Source organism: Lathyrus oleraceus, chromosome 2 (genome assembly GCF_024323335.1).
Source record: "Lathyrus oleraceus cultivar Zhongwan6 chromosome 2, CAAS_Psat_ZW6_1.0, whole genome shotgun sequence".
Taxonomy (NCBI): Eukaryota; Viridiplantae; Streptophyta; class Magnoliopsida; order Fabales; family Fabaceae; genus Lathyrus; species Lathyrus oleraceus.
The window spans coordinates 23,242,658-23,264,777 of NC_066580.1; the positions used below are offsets into that span (position 1 = coordinate 23,242,658).

A 22,120-nucleotide genomic window follows, 5' to 3' on the forward strand; every position below is an offset into this window, starting at 1 on the left:
CCATTTGGAGTTGGGAAATTAATGAAAACTGATCATAAAGTTCAATGTACAAAACATGTTCATGTGAATTTTGCCAAAATGGACCAACTTCAAGCGCTTCTATTTTAATGATGAAAGCTTCAAATGACAAACCCTTCAACATCAAAGTTGTATATATTTTCAAGAAACTCAATTTGGACTTAAATTTTGCATCATTTGGATTTTTGATGAGAAAGTTATGGGCACTTGAAGTTGGACTTTTTCACATTTCAATGACTTTGGTCCAAAGTGACCTACAATGTTTTGTATTATCACATCTGTTTATTTTAGGATTATGAGAATTTGTTCAACGTAACAAATGACGTAGACATCCTAAAATTTCCAATTCATTTGATCCCACCTCAAAATCATAAAAAATGAGGGAGTTATATCCTTGGGAAGTTGACCTAAAATTAGGGTTTCAGTCAAAATGACCTATAATGTTTTGAAATGAATGATGGCCTTAAAAGCTTAAAATCAATTTTTGATGAAAATGAAAGTTGTTCATATGGTTCTTAAGAACATTTTTACTCTTGGGGTCATCTTCATCTGACAAACACATCAAAAGTTAGGTCTTAGTGGATTTCAAAATAGTCAGATGAATTGACTGATCAACTTCTCAAGTCCATACTTCAAATATTGATGAACTGATGATTGAGGACATTCAAATAAGCTAAAATATGCATGAAATGATGAATGAAAGAACTTACCTTGGTTGTATTTGATCATGGGTTGAGGTTGCTTCATGAGCAAGGCACAGTCAATGCACAGCTGAATTAGGGTTTCCTTGGGAAACAAGCCTCAAGCCCTTTGGTTTATCTTGATCAAATTGACAAATTGAGATGCTTGATAGGCATATATGATGATTGAGAGCTTTGGGCACCACTGTCATGCTTGCTTTTAACTTCATCTGGCCATTTCAATGAGCAAGGGGCCACCTAGGAGCCTTGGATCACATGATTGCTCAAGCTACAAAATAAAATATGTTAGTGACATATTTTTGTGCTTTTGGTTAGTAAACAAAATAAGAAAAGAAATAATATACAATTCAAGCATGCTTAGTGGTCTCAAACCAACTCACACAAGTCCCAATCCTAGGGTTAAGGAGCCAAGATGCTATGATCCTTGAGACAAATGCAAAGTGCAATGATATGATGTCATGAGGGATCTTAGGGTCAAAATTAGGATTTTAAACCTTGAACCTCTAATTATAATTCATAAGTATACATACGTACTATTATATCAACTAAATTTTTAATCATAGAATGATTTTTCTTTCATATAATCAATTAAAATTTATAATTGACCTTAAAGAAAGTTTTGTTCTTGTAACTCATAAATTTATTTTAATTTTTTTAAAGAAATTTTAGATATTATTTATAAATAATAGTTAAATATTGAAAACTGCATCATACTACTAACTTATTTATTTTATGATGAAGTATAATTCATTATTATTTGTAGAATTGAATTCTTGACAATTACTTTTTATGCAGTATTCTCTAATTCAATACATTGATTAAGGTATTAAAACAAAATAATGAAGCATAATTTAAAAAAATATTAAATTAAATTTTTAATGTATTGAGTTAGAGTATGCTAAAAAAAACATGATCCAAATATAACAAGTATTAAAAATAATATTAAAATTTATTGCGATTCAAACAAATAATAAAAAGGACACATATGAACTTCTTGAAAGACGGATGTTCTGATATGATGGTGGATAGAAGAGAAATATACATGTGTGAAATTTTACTTAAATTTTCTCAGTTATAAGATTGATTATTAAAAATTTAAACAAAAAATATTAAAAGTTGATACAAGTAGATGAAAAACCTTCTATTAACAATCATCATGTCTTTGCACCATTTGTATTTAACACTTAGCTAGCTTAATATGGTCTAAGTATTTTTTTAAAAAAATTAGAGATTCATGAAAAAAAATGTTGTGTCTCTTAGAATTATAAATATTATTTTCACAATGTAAAAAGAATAGTGATGCAGTTTATTGATTATCATCTATTTATATATAACTTTTGTTTATAAAAAACATATATAAATTAATAAAAAAATTAGTTTTGTTTATTTTTATTAGGAGCTGATTCGTAAATTTGGAATAGTATATATATATATATATATATATATATATATATATATATATATATATATATATATATATATATATATATATATATATATATATATATATATATATATATATATATATATATATATATATATATATATATATATATATATATATATATATATATATATATATATATATATATATATATATATATATATATATATATATATATATATATATATATATATATATATATATATATATATATATATATATATATATATAAGTATACATGAATCCCACTAACTATTTACTATCATTTATTTATTCTAAGATACGAAGAAAACATTTAAATCTCACTTCACTTTCACTCCACTAAGTCATCTCATCCAGCAAAGCCATGACATCATCACTCACATGATCATTCCTTTTAGTTTTTACTTCTTGGAATATTCTAAAATTTGTACATATATAATATTTCATTAAAAGTAGTCTTTGCTAAATCTTGTGGCGCCATCGTTGTAATTCCACTAATTTGGGCTGTACTTCCTTCAAGGACACGCAACAATTCCTATTCCTATTAGTGTATAAATAAGAGTCACAGTAAAATCAAACAACAATTCAAAACACACTACCTCACAGCTCAGTGCATATCCACGATGAAGAAAGCACAAGTTGTGTTTATCCCTTCTTCCGGTTTGAGCCATCTAGTTTCCACCCTTGAGTTTGCCAAGCTTTTAATCAACCGTGATAACCGTCTCCGAATAACCGTTTTAGTTATGAAATTCCCAAACACCTCTGAAGCTGACGCATGCATTGATTCCCTTCCCATCTCCGATTCTCTCCGCATCATAAACCTTCCAGAAACTTCTCTTCCTGCAAACACAGATCGACGTTCCGCAATGAACGCTCTCCTCGAAGCTCAAAAACCACACGTTAAACAAGCCGTCTCGAACCTCACTGCTGAAGAACAACAACATGGACCACTTGCTGCCTTCGTCGTTGACATGTTCTGCACCACCATGATTGATGTTGCTAAAGAATTTTCTGTCCCTGCGCTCATCTTCTTCACTTCCGGTGTTGCTTCTCTTGGTCTGATGCTTCATCTACACACACTTTTTGAACGAGACAACTTCGATTCGACTCAGTTATTGCAGATGAATGAGTTAGCAGTTCCAAGTTTCGCCAACTCGGTTCCTATAAACTCGTTTCCTAGTTTTATGATAGAAAAAGAATGGGAGTCGTTTTTTAAGAGCTATGTAGAAGGCCTCAAAAAACCAGATGGCATTATAGTAAATTCATTTGAAGAGCTTGAATCACACGCAGTTCGCTCCTTTTTCTCTCATCCTGATCTAGCAGCTTTACCTATATATCCAGTTGGGCCTTTATTAAACCCTGAGCCCAAAACAAAGAACACTGGTGATTCAGATGATATTATCAAATGGCTTGATAATCAACCTCTTTCCTCTGTAGTTTTCCTCTGTTTCGGGACTCGGGGTTTTTTCTATGCAGACCAAATCCAAGAGATAGCACATGCTATTGAAAATAGTGGAGTTCGTTTTCTGTGGTCTCTACGTAAACCCTCGCCAAACGGTATTATGTCTTTGCCATCTGATTATCCACTTTCAGATTTGGTTTCTCTGTTACCCGAAGGATTTTTAGATCGGACAAGTGAAATTGGAAAGGTTATTGGTTGGGCTCCACAGACTCAAATACTAGCCCACCCTGCCACCGGAGGATTTGTCTCGCATTGTGGATGGAATTCCACACTTGAAAGCATATATTTTGGTGTGCCGATTGCGGCATGGCCTCTTTATGCGGAACAACAGGTGAATGCTTTTGAATTAGTGTGTGAGCTGAAATTAGGTGTGGAGATAGCATTGGACTATCGGGTGCAATTCAATGGTGAGCATAACTATGTTGTAACTGCAGAAAAGATTGAGAGAGGAATAAAGAGTGTGTTGTCCGAGGATGGAGAGTTACGAAAGAAAGTGAAAGAAATGAGTGAAAAGAGTAGAAAGACTTTATCAGAGAGAGGATTTTCCTACACTTATTTAGGTAGTTTGGTTGATTATATTATGAATCAAGTAAGAGATTAAATTATCCTAATACCGGCTTGCTTGAAGAAATTCAAGTGCTAGCTTGGAAATGGTTAAAGTCTAAGCTGTATGGTTTCAACTACTCCTTAAATCAATGGATTTTGAATCTATTGGAATGTTTCTAACTTCTTCGTATGGGAGTTTTTGTTGACACAAATACTATTTTGTATATTGCTCTCTTGTTTCTTGAAATGAGAATACAACCAAGTCTTTATATAGACCCCAAATGCCACATATTCAGCTTCACATATCGAAAGTGTTACTATCAGTTGCTTTTTAGAAAGTCATGTAAACGCAGTATTTCCTATTAAGAACACATATCCTGAGGTGTTTTTTCGACCGTCTATATCTCTGCACCAATCGCTATCGGAGTAATCAATCAATTTGTAATCTTCTGTTTTTGAGTAGAACATTCCAAATGACATCGTTCCTTGGATGTACCTTAGGATTTGCTTCAATGCCTTCCAATGTGAATATACTGACTCCTCCATGAATCGACTTACAATACCGACACTTGATGAAATCTCTGACCTTGTACATGTGAGATAGCAAAGACTTACTACTAGACTCATGTATCTACTTGCTTCGACATGTTCTCCTCCATCGAACTTCGACAGCTTTGCACCTGGTTGTTCCATTGGTGTCGAGACCGGGTTACGATCTTTCATTTTGTATTTTTTCAAGATTTCCTTTGCATATGTCTCATGTGATATAAAAATTCATGTTTCTACTTGTCTAACCTCCAGATCAAGAAAAAATCTCATCAAGCCCAAATTTGTCATCTCAAATTCCCGTGTCATTGTGCATTTGAATTCTTCTATCATTCGATCATTACTACCCAAAAAGATAAGATTATCGACATAGAGAGCAACAAGAAACTCAGTTCTTTCACATCCGACCTAAGAAGTTTTATTTACCACTAACAAAATTTGTGTTCGATTCCAACTTGTTACAATTTAATGAGGTTGATATGAGGATTCGAACCGAAGACCTAGTTCTCCCAAAAAAAAATTTAGCTTACCACTAAGTTGGGTAACAATCATTGTATTTAATTGAATATATGGTATATATATTTTTGAAATATATATTTTTAAGTGGGATTTGTTTTTAATTAGTCTATTCCTATACACATCAAAATCTTCTCCAGGATTTAGGTTTCGCACGTCAAAGTGTCATTTTCTCTATCTCTCATTGCAACTTCTGCCACTTTCTTGTTGCTGCCATCGATCGATTACTTTCACAACGTCTCATTTTCTTTTCTAGTGCTACTCTCTCTCTCTCTCTCTCTCTCTCTCTCTCTCTCTCTCTCTCTCTCTCTCTCTCTCTCTCTCTCTCTCTCTCTCTCTCTCTCTCTCTCTCTCTCTCTCTCTCTCTCTCTCTCTCTCTCTCTCTCTCTCCCCCCCTCCTTCCTTCTCTTCTCTTATAGTGTTAGGTTTTAACTTGTGTTACTAATGAAATTAAGAATCTTCGGTTTAGGGTATGGGATTTGAAATGTATCATACAATTTAAAAGGAATCATAAACCCTAGGTAAATGGATTGGGGGAAAGTATAGATTATGAGTAACCTAATTTCGTACACTATTTACTTGATTTTGGTTTGTTTTTGTTTTTACGGTTTAGCTCATTCTCTTTTTTCATCTATGCTTACATATTCAGGTTTTCTTCTCAGATTCGAAATGAGATTCAACTATTCAGGCTAAAGATATTGAATTTCGTCATTCCTCTTCACAAATTTTCAATTTCGTTAATCATTTAGTAAAGTAAAATCATCACTTTAATTTGTGGTAAGCGGTTCTCCCCCATTATTTTGGTTTACTCTGGTTTTTTAGACCTAGCCTATTTTTTTAGTTGTTGTGCTTGCTTCTATTTTACTATTTGGTAGAGATACATTTTATAGTGTAAAATTAAATTACCACACTACTCACTTTTAAGGTTATAGAGTCTTACTTTAATGAAAAATGATATTCTTACACTTAGTTCTACACCTACACCCATATTCTACTGTTCATCCGTACGGTGAACAGTAGAATATTATAATAATATATTATTTTAAAAAAATATATAAAAAATATTATTTTTTAATATTATTTTTTATTATGTAAATGTTTATTAACCAATTTCATAATATTTTTAACCAACTTTATAACTTGTATTAACCAATTTTGATGGCTATTCAAAATTATTTTTAATGTCTGGACGTTCATTAACCAACTTCGACACTTCATTAACCAATTTTTTACATTTAATTAACCAACTTTTTTCACTATTTTAAGTCACTGTTCATAGACACTGTTCACGCGTACTGTTCATGTACTGTTCACGCACTGTTCAAAAATACTGTTCATAAAAATATTATTTTATTTTTAAAATACACTGTTCACCGTATAAATACGGTGAACAGTGTATATGGTGTAAGTATTTGGTGTAAGAAGTGGTGTAGGAATAGCAAAGCTGTACTTTAATTATCATAAATCAATCCAATAAAATTTTGTACTCTTATCTTTTTGAAAGATTCATTAGTCTTTTATCATTATTAAAAATGATTTCATTTTTAAGTTTATTGAATAACTAAAATTTTAGTTTATATTTGAACTAAATACATTTCTTATTTAATGAATATGAATATAGAATATTTGTTCATAATAGTAACAGAGATAGGGTCGGAGCCATAAATACTGAGTAGAGAAGCATTATATGTATAGATATATGTCATTAAACAATAATAAAAACAATATTATTCTATATAAATAATTATACAATCATAAAAATGAAGATATTTGCAATGAATCTTTGTTTTTATTTTGATAAAATAGTTGTTTTAATCTTTGTGAGACGTTATCTCTTTAATCCTTTTATTTTGAAACTAGAAATGCATCACTAATATCTTTTGTGAGTCATTAATACAATCAATTGATAAGGAAAAAAATATTAGATGACTAAAATAATTGTTTATTATTTATTAAATATGGAAAAGTTATTCAATTAATTAAATAATATTTCAAAGTATTTATTTATTTTTTGAGGTCTAATACTCTTTCGACATCTCTTTTAGAGAAACTAATTATGGTTGATTTTTCCTCTTCCTCTGAAGACGGTTTCTGTCTGACATGCATCACTGTCCAGCCATACCTTTTTTTGGATGAATTATTTTATCCTCTTTTTGTGAATCCTCCAGTAATGGTGTTCAATGTGTGGTGGGTCACCCGAATTTCGCGGGCCTCTTTCATGTTTTTCCCATTCTTTCGTATAGGATTTTTCGAGCTCGTATCTTCTCGCGGAGGACTTTTCTTTCCTGGATGTTCTCTAAGTTCTTTAACATAGGACACTAGCTGACCTCTCTGAATTAACATTTTGATTTCTTTTTTAGTTGATGATAATTCTCTGTGTGGTGCCCACGAAATCTATGGCATGTACACCATGCACTCTCATCTCTTCCCATTACAACGTAGACCCCTTTTGGACGCCCTAGTATGAGGAGTAATTTGAGACGATATACTTCTTTCAAGATGTCCTCTCGTATGTTATTCAATGGTGTGTACTCGGTCTGTTTGTCAAATGGGCGCCGGGATGGCCTCATCGTTGTCAGGTTCCTGGATCCAGTCCTAAAATACTCCTTCTTATGCCCGACCTCTTCTTCCTTAGCTCGTATTTTTTATTTGGCATCTCGAGATCTATTTTCCATGTTACTTTCCTCCTCTTTAATGTAGCATTTCACTTTGGTGATAACGTCATCCATGCTTGATACTGACTTTTATGTTAATGATTCGTTGAATTGTCTGACTTTGAGGCCATGTTGAAATGTCCCTACGAACATTTTCTGATTCAGATGAGACAATTTAATTGTTTCTTTATTGAACTTTTCCAAATACTCTCTGAGAGATTCCAAGTGTCCTTACCGGATGTTAAATAAACTGATAGTCGACACCTTTCTATGTTTGCTTGCTAAAAAGTGTTGTACCATCTTTTTAGTTAAGTCGCGATAGCTAACGATCAAGAGTCGAGGTAAGCACATATACCATCTCAAAACTCATTTTTTAAAGGTACTAACCATGAGTTTACACTCAAGAGAGTCAGAAGTCCCTACTATTTCCATCTGATTATTGATCACAATAGTATGCTTCAGTGGGTCGGTTTTACCATCAAAAGATACCAGCGATGGTGGTTTGAAGTTCTCCAGGACTAGATCATCCTAGATAGCCTCAGACAAAGATTCAGAATCTAGAGGCTCATCCTTTGTGTCCCCATCATGTTGACTTTGTGTTTGCAAAATATGAACACTAACTTGCAAGGTTTTATTTTGTTGATGGATAGCCTCCACCACTGCAAGCAATTGAGTTATATCTGGTGGCGGAGGTGGATCACTTCGGCTAGAAGATGATCCAGACATCTCACTACTGGCTATTAGTGATTTTGGTGATGGTTTTTTCTGTGGCATGGACAAGTTTTACTGAGGCCCCACGGTGGGCGCCAAATGTTCTTACTAAAAAACACTTAAAGGTCCGTTATTCGTCGGGGAGAGGCATAAATGATTAAGTTTATGTGTCTGTTTATGTATTTTCTCAAGTGATTCTTCCTTATCCCTTTCATCCAAGGAATCTCCTATTTATATGACTCGACTCATTCATCATCCAGTAATTATTTCCTCCTCATGTCCCTCATAAAGACAACCTCAAGTAACGTATGTCACCCTTATAATTGTCAGGTAACGTCTTTACAATCAATATCTATAACTCTTATGTCATCATGGAACATTCTGTAACCGTCTTTTGTGACTCTTCACATGATATCCTATCATTGACATCAGATCCGACTTATATGTATGAGGTCGGCTCCGACGTACTTGTTTTAGGGCTCCTAACCGAACTCCTACTTATATATATGATTACAATCATCCGACCTACTTACTTCCTCATACTCAGTTTTTTTACCAACTCGATTTCAGGGAATTCTAGGATTTACAACATTAAATTTTAAAAATAATAAATTCTTATAAATATTCTATATGAATGCACACTTTTTTAAACTCACACTAAATTATTTAATTCTTTATATATTATAACAAAATACAACCAAACCTACAAATATCTATATAATATTGTTATGTTGGCATAAATACACTTTTTGTTCCCCTAGTTTGGGCGTTTTAAATAATTGGTCCCTCTATTACAAAATCAACTATTTTGATCCCTTAATTTTGATGACCTTTGAATTTTTATGGACCCCCTCCAATTTTGTATATGTGATAATAATGATTAGGATAAAAAAATTATTTTTAATTACATATCATTGATGACTAGGATATTTTAATATTTAATAATGTTTATACCTAATTTAATATTTTTAATTTTTTTGGAGAATTAATAATTTAAATTGTTATTTAATTAATTAAAATTTTGAAAAGCATTCAGGGCCTATAACCCATTTCGTTACAAGATACTTTTAGCTCTCAAAGACCTACTTCCATCCCAACTCACTTATGCAATACCTTATAGTTGACCAAACTTTATAAACTCTTCCATAATACTAGGAGAAAATGATGTGGGACTCTGCAAATTCACATGAAACTGCTGCTACAAAATTGATAAGAAGTGCAGCCACACTATTAATTAAAATTGAATGAATTTTTGGATATTGTTGTATACACCATCTTCCCCAATTTAAAACTGTTACTATATTCTGTATCTTGAATTTCCATTGAAAGTCCAATATCAGATTCTTTTAATGCTAGTGCATCATTTGTATCATCTCATATTACCGCAACTACATGCCATTTTTTTTTAAGCATTGAATCATTAGAAAGAGTTGCTTAGACCATTAGATAGAGTTGTTTGAACCATAAGAATTTAGCTCATATTCTATAAAAAAATGAGTAACTCAACCGTAATGACCCTTCTAGCTGGATCTATATCACTTTAGAGAGTAAAGTAAGTATTGTAAATAATCACAGTAAAATTATTTCAATTTAATAATGTGTAAGTTACATTATTTAAATTATAAAAAGAAAGTGATCTAAGTTAAACTCATAATGAAAATTCAACTTTTTATCTCCCTCGTTGTTCTTGAATGCATTAAGACTTCATTTACATCCTTCCTTGTCAATTTGAGTAGTTTTGGCCAAAAGTTTATTTTCTTATAATTCCCATTAACCTCCCTTTCTCCAATTTGGCTTGTTGAAACAAAAGCAATCGACTTGCTCTTCTTCAACCCATAACTGACGCTAACCATGTTGGAAGAAAAATAATCCATCATACTAGATGGTTGGCGACGATGAAGACGGCGACTATGACCTTGAGATTTAGACATGTATTTTGATGAGGATGAAGAAAAGTGTTATGGAGATTGAGGTACATGATGAACTTGTTTGTCATTTATGTGCTCTTTGCACTTTATTCCTGCAAATGATTCCTCATACAAATAAACTGTGAGTTTACAAACAAATTTTTTCACCAAGAAAACTCCATCATGCAAATGATTCAGCATGCATGCTTTAATACTAATAGGGTTTTCCACCTTAGAAAATGAAATTCTTTCATAATCAGGTATTGCATAAGTCCCACATCGTTTTCTCATAGTATTATGGAAGAGTTTATAAAGTTTGATCAAGTATAAGATATTGTATAAATGGGTTGTATAAGATATTGTATAAATGGGTTGTGATGGAAGTGGACCTTTGAGAAATAAATCTATGTTGCATAAAAATAGACCTTGAGTGCTTTTTCAAAATTTTAATTAATTAAATAATAATTTAAATAATCAATTCTCTAATAACTAATTCTCTAAAAAAATATTTAAAATATTAAATTAGTTAAAAATATTATTAAATTTTAAAATATCCTAATCATCAATAACAAATAATTAAAAATATTTTTTTATCCTAATCATCATTGACACATATGCAAAAGTAGAGAGGGACCATAAAAATCTAAAGGTCATCAAAACTAAGGGACCATAATCATTTATTTTCTAATAGGAGAATCAATTGTTTAAAACACTCAAATTAGGGGAGCTAAAAGTGTATTAAAATCTATTATGTTTAAGTTTTAAATTATAAATAATTAATAAAATGTCATTTTTAAATTATAAATGTAGTTCAAGAAAAAGAATGAAAAAAATATAGTCGAGAGACAATTCTCTTGAAGAGATAAAATGTAATTAATGTAATAGAGTTAAATATGAAAATAATAAAATACCAAGAACAATCTATAAAATAATATATATCATGATAAATTGCTCCACATTAAAATGAGTAGTTTATCCATTTTTTATGAAAGTAACATAGAAAAACCCATTACAAAATAGAGAATTTTTTTTTTTTAAAATAATCAGTTTTTTCAAAAAAAAAATTCGAAAATAACCAATAATTCAAAAAGAATACCAAAATAATCAAGTTTACAAGAGGATGCACCAGATGAATTGGCGCACCCCCTAAGCATTAAGAGGAGGCACCAATAGCATTGGCGCATGCATTGGTCTCCTCATGAGGAGGCGTCAATTCTATTGGCGCATGCATTGGCCCTCATGAGGAGGCGCCAATGCTCCTGGTGCCTAGGTGTTCCTTGTGGTGTCGACGCCAACTTATCTGGCATCGGCATGTCCTGTCATGTGGGTGCCAATCCCTCAGGCGCTTGCATGTCCTGTACAATTGATGTTCACTCTCCATAAATACCACGACTTGGATCCAATATTTTTCACCAAAATCATCTCCTAATACCATAATTTCTCTAATTCAACCACCATCACCTTCAGGTTTCTCTGTTTTAACAATGTCTGCATACATTCAGAAACGAAATACTGATTTAATATATTCCGTCGTTGCGACTCTGATACAGATTCGACTTTCGAACACAGATACGTTTGATCGTCTTAATCGGACGTTGTACAGTTGGTTAGAGGGAGAAATTGGAGAGGGTGAAAGGATTAGAAGAATACAATGGCTTGTGTCCACGTTCAACCAAAACAGAGAAGTGTGTGAATTGGTGGATATTAAGACCGACCAAGACGCTCGTAGGATGATGCATTACATGTTCAAAATTTTTTTGATGGTTGTAATCGCATAGTTCTTGTATTGTATTTGTTATAATTATTTGTGTTACTATTTATGTAATGGTACATGTGAATTTATCTGGTTGTGCTCGTTCCAACACTAGGACAATTATTACGATTGTGACCTGGCTGACGGCATGAACTACATAGTCTAACCACTTTGTTTGCCGTATCCATTTCGGTTCGAATCCCGGTGCTGTTTCGGCGATCCTTTTTCTTCCTTCGTATAACTTCGTTGTACCAGACGATGTCCCCTTGATATTCTGGCCAATAATCCTCTTTTGCCACTACGGAAAAACTAATTTTATAAACATTTGAAAGGCTGACGACTTTGTAAACTTTGGGTAGCAACTAGGATGGATCTCTTAGAACCTTAGAGCATACCGCAATTACATGGGAGCAGGGGGTACGAAAGGCTTGGAACTTTCTGCAGTCACACCAACCTCTATCTAGCTCGACTCTGTATTGTCCCATCGGCATGCCCTGATTGTGATCCATGGACTCGGCAACACTATACCAACCTTTAGTGCGGTCAAAGACCGTAACCACGTGTGTGTTTGCTTTGGTAGCTTCATGTCTGATGAATTTCATTGAAGCATCACTGAACAACTGTCCAGATTGGAATACTGAACTCCATTTTGAGCGCCTGGTTTTAAACAGCGCCCCTAGCCTGAAATATGTCGCCTGCACCAAAGCGGTTATAGGTAGGTTACAGATGTCTTTGAAGACAGAGTTCATAGATTCCACAAGATTTGTTGTCATGTGGCCCTAATGCTGACCGTTTTCGTATGCCCTAGTCCATTTCTCCAATGGAATAATATCGATCCACCGTACTGCATCTTCGTTTGACAATCTTATTTCCTCGCGGTAGTGTTTGAAAGAAGGTTATGATAATGCGTAACCTGCATTGACAACCTTCTTCCGCAATGTCTTATCTTTGATTTCCCGCATGAAATTCTGAGCAATATGTCTAATACAGAACACATGCGTCGAAAGGAGGATTTTGCCAGCCGTTATCAATGTTATTATATGCACTGATGATTGAAGGGTGTCTGTCAAAGATCAAACATAAGTTAGACTGAGGTGCAACGTGTAATCAGAGATTTTTTAGGAAAAAACTTCATCCCTCAGCAGTCTCCCCTTCAACTAGGGCAAAGGTGTAACACCTCAAAATTTGCCCTCCTCTCTTGGGACTAGTTTAACATATTTGCATTGCATTTTTTAGGTCATTAGGCATTGCATATTTGCATAACATGTGGCTACATTGAGCAAGTCATCCTCCTAAGTCTTGATCAGAAGATAAAGAGGTTAAGATTCAAGCCTGAGGGTTTCATTGGATTGATCACTAATCATCTGAGGGTTGGTGATTCAAATTAGGGTATTGATTCTCTAGGGAGATTGGTCTTGATCTTGGTTGAAATGGTACATCATCATCATCATGGTATTGATATCATCTAGAAGATTCAAGTGATTGATCAGCTACCTTGAGATTAGGATTTTGACCACTGGTCAACCCTAATCAGTTGCATTGGGCCAATCAGGGCATGGCATGGAGATGGGGTCTACAATGAATATGAGGATCATTTCATGATTATATTGAGCTTATGGAGGCTAGGGTTTCATCATTGAGCCATTTCATCAGAAGTTTGGGGCTCAGCTTGATCAGTGCATTGCCAGATTCATCTATCAATCAGAAAAGTCAAATGTGGTCAACTGTGCTTGATTTTGTGGATTTGGAGGTGGGAGAGAGTTGGATACACTTCATGCATGTTGAAACAAGTTTCATTTGACATTTCAAACGTCAAGAATGAAGAAAATAAAATCAGGAGAAAAGTTGCCAAAAATGGAAAGTGACTTGTAATGAAAGTTTCCAAAAATGGAAAGTTTTTCACCACAAAATTACATGTCCAAAAAAGCTTCAAATGAAATTTTGTTCAACATGAAAGTTGTAGATCTTGCTCTCACCTTTCCAAAAAGTCAAAGAACTTGAATTTCCCATGTATGGTTGACAAGTTATGATCCATTCATTTTCCAAAAATGCCTATAATCAAAGTGGCATAACTTTCACATGGAATGTCCAATTTGGGTGATCTTTTTGTGAGCAAACCCCATTTCACATGTATTTTCATGATGTATGATCAAAATTCATCAAAAATGGTCATAGCAAAAAGTCAAATTTCAAGTGGACTATTTAGCATTTTTGGCATGAGATAGTGAATTTGAGATTTACAAGGCCAATGCACATGAGACCAATGCCAACACACTCCAAATGCAAAATATGACTTGTGTGAGCTGTTATCCTACTGTTACATTGCCAATTCACAAAGGTCATTTTGGAGATTTCCCTTAAAGTGCATTTGTGCTAATCACTTGATTTTTTGGTAATTGAGATTAACAAAGTGGATTAAGGAGATGGTATATATTGTTAATCATAACAGAAATGCAAACCACATCACATTTCTCAAGAATCATAACTGAATTTCCCTCCAATTCTCTCAAATTCTCCAAGAACTTCATCACTATTTTTCAACATTTCTTCACCAAATCTGCATCAATTTGTATGATTCTTTTTTATTCACTCTCCAAAAGCCTTGAGGAAGAACTGTTTTGCTGAATCCACGACAAAAGCTTCAGGAATCACGACTGTTCAAAGCTTGCACATCAATGGCAACTTCATCATTCTTGCAATTGGAGCATCCTTGAGCTGAGGAACTTCTTCCAATCAACTTACAGGACCTTAAGCTTCATCTGTTTTTGGCTTTTGCAGCTGGAAAAACACAAATTCGCGTCTGCCATCACAACAAGGTTAGAAATCAAATTCGATAATTCTCAAAATTGTGATGTGGTTTCTGTAGTTCATTCATTGCTGAGCACGCTGCGATTTGTAGTTTTTTATTTGATTAAGTATTGAGAGAGAGATATCGAATTGAAGTTTGGTGTTCATTTCTTTTTTCGCTCGATCTGGTTAACATGTTAGGAATTAGGTTAAATCACTTACATATTCATCATGTACATGTTCAGACGGTTCTAATGATTATAAGTTTGTTGCATTTGGTGAGAATTTGATGTTCATCAATTTCTGGATTTTCTGGAGTTTGCTGTTGGTGAAGAACGTGTGAATCGCATGTTTGATCTTCATTCTTCGTTTCCTGGTTTGAATAGTTGTTTGCCGCGCCTTTTAACCAATAGAAACGTGCCAGCGTTTTAATTTGAAGCGACATCGTTTTAGCCTTCGGTCCAAATATTACAAGTTTGCCATTTTCAGGATATTATTTCCATTATTTCATTTTTCTTTTTCATTCTTTATTTTATTTTGATGCCATAACTTCAAAAATTCATAGGAGCTTCATTTTTTATCCAAATTGAGTGAGGTTTTTTTCATGATGCTCCTTGTAATGTGTAGAATTTAATCATGATTTTTGTGCACGTGTAAAAAATTGAAATGCCTAGGGTTTGCTTGGTAGTGTCACATATGTGTATGCTTTTCTATATCATTCATAAAATGCTGATGCTTTCAAAGAAATGGATGAAATTCTTTATGCATATTCTGGACACTTTGATGGTGATTTTGATGTGTAGTTTGTAATTTTTGGATACTTGATTGATGAGATATGAATTTTTGATTAGAGGTGTGACAATTTGTGTCACACCAAGCTTGATGAACTTCATGATTTTATTTGATGTGCTTAGGGACGTTGAATTGAGCTGAAATTGTGCATGAATGAACATATGTATGTTGAGATCACATGTGAATTTTTCTGGAGTTATTGATGGCATTTCCTATTTGATTGGAATTTTCTCTTCTGTTGGATCATTTTTGTGACATTTTGTGACACATGTTGGCATTTGATTTGTGAAATTCTCATGATTAATTGGATGGATGTGAAATTTGACATGTGAGATGTAGACACATTATAGGTCATTGTGGTTTTGATCCCATTCATTTATCTTGTTGTGTCACTGTTTCATGATTTTTGGAAGTTGATGCTTGTTTGGATACCATGTGTTGGCTTGTTTGAAATTGTCTGAACTTCTTGATTTTCATTGACCTACTTCCTTTTGTCCAAATGAGCTGAAATTTGACATGCTATTCATTGGATGTGTCCTGTTTAGGTGTGAATTTTTGTGGAATTAATTGAATTGTTTTGGTATGGATTTGATTGAGGTCATTCTGTTTGGTCATTTGAGGTTGCATATTGCATGTTTGATACCATTTTGTGCATAAAATGATAATGGTGATTGATATGAGCATGGGACCAATTGCATTTGCTTTTAATTTGGTTGATTGTGATTGTGGATAATTTTCACTTGCTGTTTTGGATTTTTTATCTCTTTTGGACCCTAGGCTTGGCCTAGTGGTCTTGTTTCTCACCTTTGGAATTGTGTTTCAGGTTTGAGCTGCAAATGCCTTAAGGAGAACAATGCAAGTTGTAAATTGAGTTTGTTTGATGTTGTAAACTAACATTGACTTTGTGTTGTAGGGTTTTATGCTTGAGTTTGAGCTCATGGCTTGCACTTGTGTGCATTAACTTGTGTTTGACTGTACATATTAATATTTGCTGTTTACTGTTGGTTTGTCTGAATACTGATGATACTTGATTGATTTCAGGTACCATAGTCGCTTACAGTTCCTTGAGAACTTGCTTGCTGTTGCTTGGTTTTTAAACCAATTGAGGTAGAATTTCTATTCTCCATGTAGTCTGGAAGACCTGGCCTGTTACTTGGCCAGGCAACTGTCTGAAGTCCTCCTTAAGAGGCGATGTTTGTGATTGTTTAACTTTGTCCCCAAGCAGGTAAAGACCTTGATTAAGGCAATTGGTGGATCATAGAGATATGCAGTCTATCTCCCACTATTCTTGTTGAGTCGTCCCTCTGCTCACACCACTGTGTTGATGCATTGGGACACAAACCCAAGATCTTGTACATTGTACAGTTGTGTCAGAGTCATGAGTGTAGAAGGGTTCCTCCTTTCTGAACCCACACTCCTTTGTTTGAAGCTCTCCCTGGACAGGGATAAGAGCTGTGAAGTCTAATCTTCACTCACCTTTCATCTGGCTTCACCCTGACTCTCAATGTCAGGGTTAAGAGCTAACACTACCCTTGTACAGATGACTTGCCTTGGCAGTCGAACCCTTTGTTTGAGCCTCACTTGACTGGATATAGTATGTGCTATCTGAAATGTGAATGTTTGCTTTGTTTATGCTTGCATGCTTGCTTTCTTCCTGGATAGGATTAGCTTGCTGTGGTGCAAGTAGGTAGAAACCATAACATAGGACAATGATGCATGATAACACTAGGCTCGAGTACAGCTCCCTGGTAGTGTGTCTCCCCTTGGTTTCTGGCTAGTCTTTCTCCCCCGTTGGGGGGAACTACGTCGCCTTGATCCTCATACCAGATGAGGTACGTAGGCAGGAGACCGTGCGAGGTCTCTCCGGGCACTTTGTTTTCTTTTTGTGTGTGTGCTTGACAGTTATAGGCTCGAGTTCCCGACTCCCTATTAACTTGTTTGGTTGTTGTGTGCTTGGAAGCTGATGTAAGTCCATCGAGTGGCATTCAGGTTCCAGTGTGCATGTGTTTGGTTCGGATGCCGATGTAAGTCCAGTGATTGGCGTTCGGGCTCCACGTTTGCCTTTTTTGTGTGTGTTTGCTTGACAGTCGCTAGGCTCGAGTTCCCGACTCCTTAGCGACTTGTTGCTTGTTAACCCTTTTGTGTGTCAGGATATGGATGTAAGCCCAGCGATTGGCTGTCCGTATCCTGATTGTGTTTGTTTGGTTTGGATGCCGATGTAAGTCCAGTGATTGGCGTTCGGGCTCCACGTTTGCCTTTTTGCGTGTATTTGGTTCGGAAGCCGATGTAAGCCCAGCGATTGGCATTCGGGTTCCAAGTTTGCCTGAGTTTGTGTGTGTCCTGTTTGGCGTGCGTGAGCCGAACTACGGCAGCTCTGATTCTCGTTCCAGACGAGATACGTAGGCATAGGACGCGATGTCCTAGCGAGCCCTCTTCCTCTTAACCCCACCTGTGTTGTTTTCAGTGTGTGTGTGTGGTGTTTTTAGCAACCTATTCTTTCTTTTAGAGCGTGGATCCCGTCGAGTACGACGGACGTGAGGGGTGCTAATACCTTCCCCTTGCGTAACCGACTCCCTTACCCTTTCTCTTTGGTCGCGAGACCATGCTTTTCCCAGGTTTACTCTGAGTGTTTCCTTTCCCTCTTTTGGGATAAATAACGCACGGTGGCGGCTCTGTGTTTTTTGTTTTAGCCCGCCGGTTGTTTTTCGCGGATGCGACAGCTGGCGACTCTGCTGGGGACTGGCACGATGTTGACCTGTGTTGGTCCATCTTCCCTAAGCGAGTCTCTCCTAGCGCTCTAGGATAGTTTAGGTTGCTTGTGCTGCTATTTATTGCATTTATTATTCTGACTGTGTATATATTTGCATAAATACTTGCATGCATGATACTATCATGTTGTTGCCGTCCTCTGTGCAGGTGGTTCCTTTGTTTTGGGGTGGGTGTTCTGAGTGGGGCTAAAACCCAGGCCCGAGTATACACCTAGGATTAGTGTGGTCTCATGTTGCCTCCTTCATGTTAGGTCAACATGTGCCTGGCAACGTGATGTACCACAAGCCGGACGAGGTTCATTTGATAGTGCTTTCCTCTGTGGGGTACTCCACTTTGGTTGAGTTACTTCATTTGAGCTGTTGACTCTGGTGACCGATCATTTCCCGGATCTTTGGTTTAGACGATCTTAAGAGAGCTACAATGGCACACCCGAAAGGGCAAACCCATTGAGTATCTCTGCCCGATTGTCAAGACTATTATCCGCCTTAGGATGACCTGATTAGAATTTACCTGTGAGGGGAGGGTGATTCTTTCAGATGTTCTGTTAGTGACTCAGATGGTGACTTTTGGTTCCGTTGATCAGGGTCCTATTTATGAGTCGGATTTATGGTCATTTATTGCCGAGACGCCGAAGTGTTGTCCGTGTTATTTATTAGTGGGGATCCGTTTATTTCAGGATTCCCCGGGCCGATTCAGAGGATTGAGGTTATCTGTTCAGAGATTGTTTGGTGATGATGATGGTGTATCAGTCAGTTCCGTTTATTTCGGAACCTTTGAGTTGGATTTATGGTTACATGTTCCCTCAGATGGTTGTAATCAGTTCAGAAGTCAGGGCTATGATTCAGAGTGCAGATGATCAGATGGCTTGGAGGATGGCAATGCATTGCATTCATTCATCAGCATCATTAACATTCGCATTTACCTGCATCTAACACATGTTTATCCATATGCAGGGACATTTTTGATCGAGATCCTGGTTGAGAGACTTTCTGTTCAGATATGAGGACCGGTTTGAAGCATGATGTTGCCTACAGTTTCTTCGACCCAGAGATTGGTGTGCTGAAGGAGATGATAGCATTGATTACACCCGACCATGTGGGGATGTTCAGGGAGGCATACGGTAGTATTTTGAAGATGGTTTTCAGACTCACTGATAGTGGCAGAAGCGCCATTCATACACTTCTCCAGTTCTATGACCCGGGGCTGAGATGTTTCGTGTTTCCAGATTATTTGTTGGGGCCTCTGATGGAGGATTATGCTAGCATCCTGGGTATGCAGATCCGTGATCAGATTCCTTTCCATGCTACTAGGGTGGAGCCCGATGTCCTTGGGATTTCCCGTGCTCTTTATTTGAGTCCGGAAATGATCAAGGAGGGTTTGAAGGAGAAGGGAAAATTACCTGGATTTCATTTGAGTTTCTTGGAAGCTAATGCCAAGGAACATGCTGCAGTGGGTAATTGGAAGACGGTTTGTGCTTTGGTTGCTATGAGCATTTATGGGATTATTTTGTTTCCTAATCAGAAGAGCTTTGTGGACCATAATGCTATCAGATTGTTCATGCAGAGAAACCCTATTCCTACTCTGATCGGAGATGTTTACTACTCGGTTCATAACAGGAACGAGAAGAGACGTGGTGGTTTGATCAGATGTTGTGCTCAGTTGCTATTCAGGTGGTTTATGGGGTATTTGCCTTCCCGAGGTGCTTTTGCTCATCTTGATCCTACTGTCAGGTGGTCATTCAGGTTGATGGGTTTGCGGGCTGCTGACATCGCTTGGACTCATAATGGTATGGCTGGACGGGATTTTATATACAGTTGTGGGAGTCTTCCCAATGTGCCTCTTGTGGGAGTTCAGGGTTGTATCAATTACAACCCGGTGCTTCTCAGGAGACAGATGGGGTTTGCTGTAGAGGGTCCTCCTCTCGGGCGGGAGATCCAGGAGTCTTTTTACTTCCCGATTGATGGCAATCAGGCCAAGCTAAGGCAAGTATTGGATGAGTGGCGTGATATCCAGAGGAAGGGTAAAGTCCCTTATGGCAAGGTCAACAGTCAGTATTTTCCTCTATTTGATGATTGGTTGCGGAAGAGAATTGAGATTACACATCTACCATTTCCGGGAGGTGATCCTTGGTGTCCTATGATTGAGGGTCCGACTTCCACTGTTAGTATGGAAGAGTTCCTTGAGATGAAGAGAGCCAGAGATCAGTTGCTTACAGAGAAAGCGGAATTGGAGATGAGTGTTGCTCGGATTCAGATGGCTAACCAGGAGATCAGAGTGAAGATGGAGGATCAGGACAAGCGGCATGCCCTGGAAGCAAAGCGCTTTGAGATGGATACTGCCTACTATGGGAAGGTCGGTCAGGCTTTGGCATCTTCAACAAAGGAGCACGACATCACTAAGGAGAGGCTAGCCAGAGCTACAAAGGTCATTGAAGATGAAAAGAGGAGGCAAATCCTTGTGAGAGATCAGAGGGACGCCAGAGCCAGGGGCCTTGCTGCAGAATGGGAAGCAGAGAAAGCGAAGATCATCGCTGAGAGGGATCACTACATGGCTGAGAGAGATCATTACTTCAGGCAGATGAAGATTCACCAGAAGGAAGTGGGGAGATTACAGCAGGAGAATACCGAGCTCAGGTTCGCCGTAGAGTTCGCGAAGATGGAAGCTGAGATAGGGCCATCTGTGGGACCCTCATCAGGCTAGATCTTTCATTTGTGTTGGATTACCGTCAGGCTTGTTGACGGAATTCATTTGTTTGTATTTCTTTCCCGGTTCTGGAGATTTGTATCCGATTTGATGTATGACTATGGCACTTATTGTGCAATTTTGTTATGTGATGGTGATTTTCATTCAGTGATTGATCTTCAAGCTTTATTTGCTTTACCGTATGCACTCACACAGCACACACACATGGTTGGGGGTATTTTGCTAAATCACATATCTCTGATCTGTATGATGAAATCAAGTGCTAAATGTCAGAATATTGATGCCGGATTATTATTTGTCTCAATGAAGCCAGGATCGAGAGACAAAAGTGTTCCTCATGTGGATAAACACTGCATTCATGCATGATCATAATAACTTGTGTTTTACTTTGTAGGTATCTGTTGCTAACGTGCTTGATTGTTTCAGGAATCATTGCTCGTGCTCGCAGAGTTGTACCTTTGCACTCAACCCGTCCTCACAGATACTTCACGAGACGCAATACTCCTAGACTGATGGATCTCCCGAATTCTGATATCCTCGAGCTGAAGGACAAGATGAATGAGCTGATCAACATCATGCAAGGTTTTGCAGTTGGTCAGAAAGCTCTAGCTGATAAAGTTGAGAAGCTCGAGCGGGCTTCGGCGGCAAACAGTGGTGTGAACCTGGATGGTGTCTCCAACCAGGGGCTGGGTGGTTCCCGAGACGGTGGCAAGAGAGCAACCGTGGGTATGGTGAATAATGCTGCCGATTTTGGTGCTGCTGGTGGTCAACCGGGTCAGAACTTGAAAGACAGTCTGTTCCCGCCTTTCTTCGGTGTTGATGACGACAG

The 22,120-nt window shown here is 36.6% G+C and overlaps 1 protein-coding gene across 1 annotated transcript; it reads left to right on the forward strand.

Annotated features, from left to right (window-relative positions):
* Positions 1-2,624: 2,624 nt before the first annotated feature.
* LOC127117792 (UDP-glucose flavonoid 3-O-glucosyltransferase 6) lies at positions 2,625-4,432 on the forward strand. Its single transcript, XM_051047901.1, has one exon. It carries the CDS (start codon positions 2,769-2,771, stop codon positions 4,206-4,208), a length of 1,440 nt encoding a protein of 479 aa, XP_050903858.1. The 5' UTR covers positions 2,625-2,768; the 3' UTR covers positions 4,209-4,432.
* Positions 4,433-22,120: the final 17,688 nt, after the last annotated feature.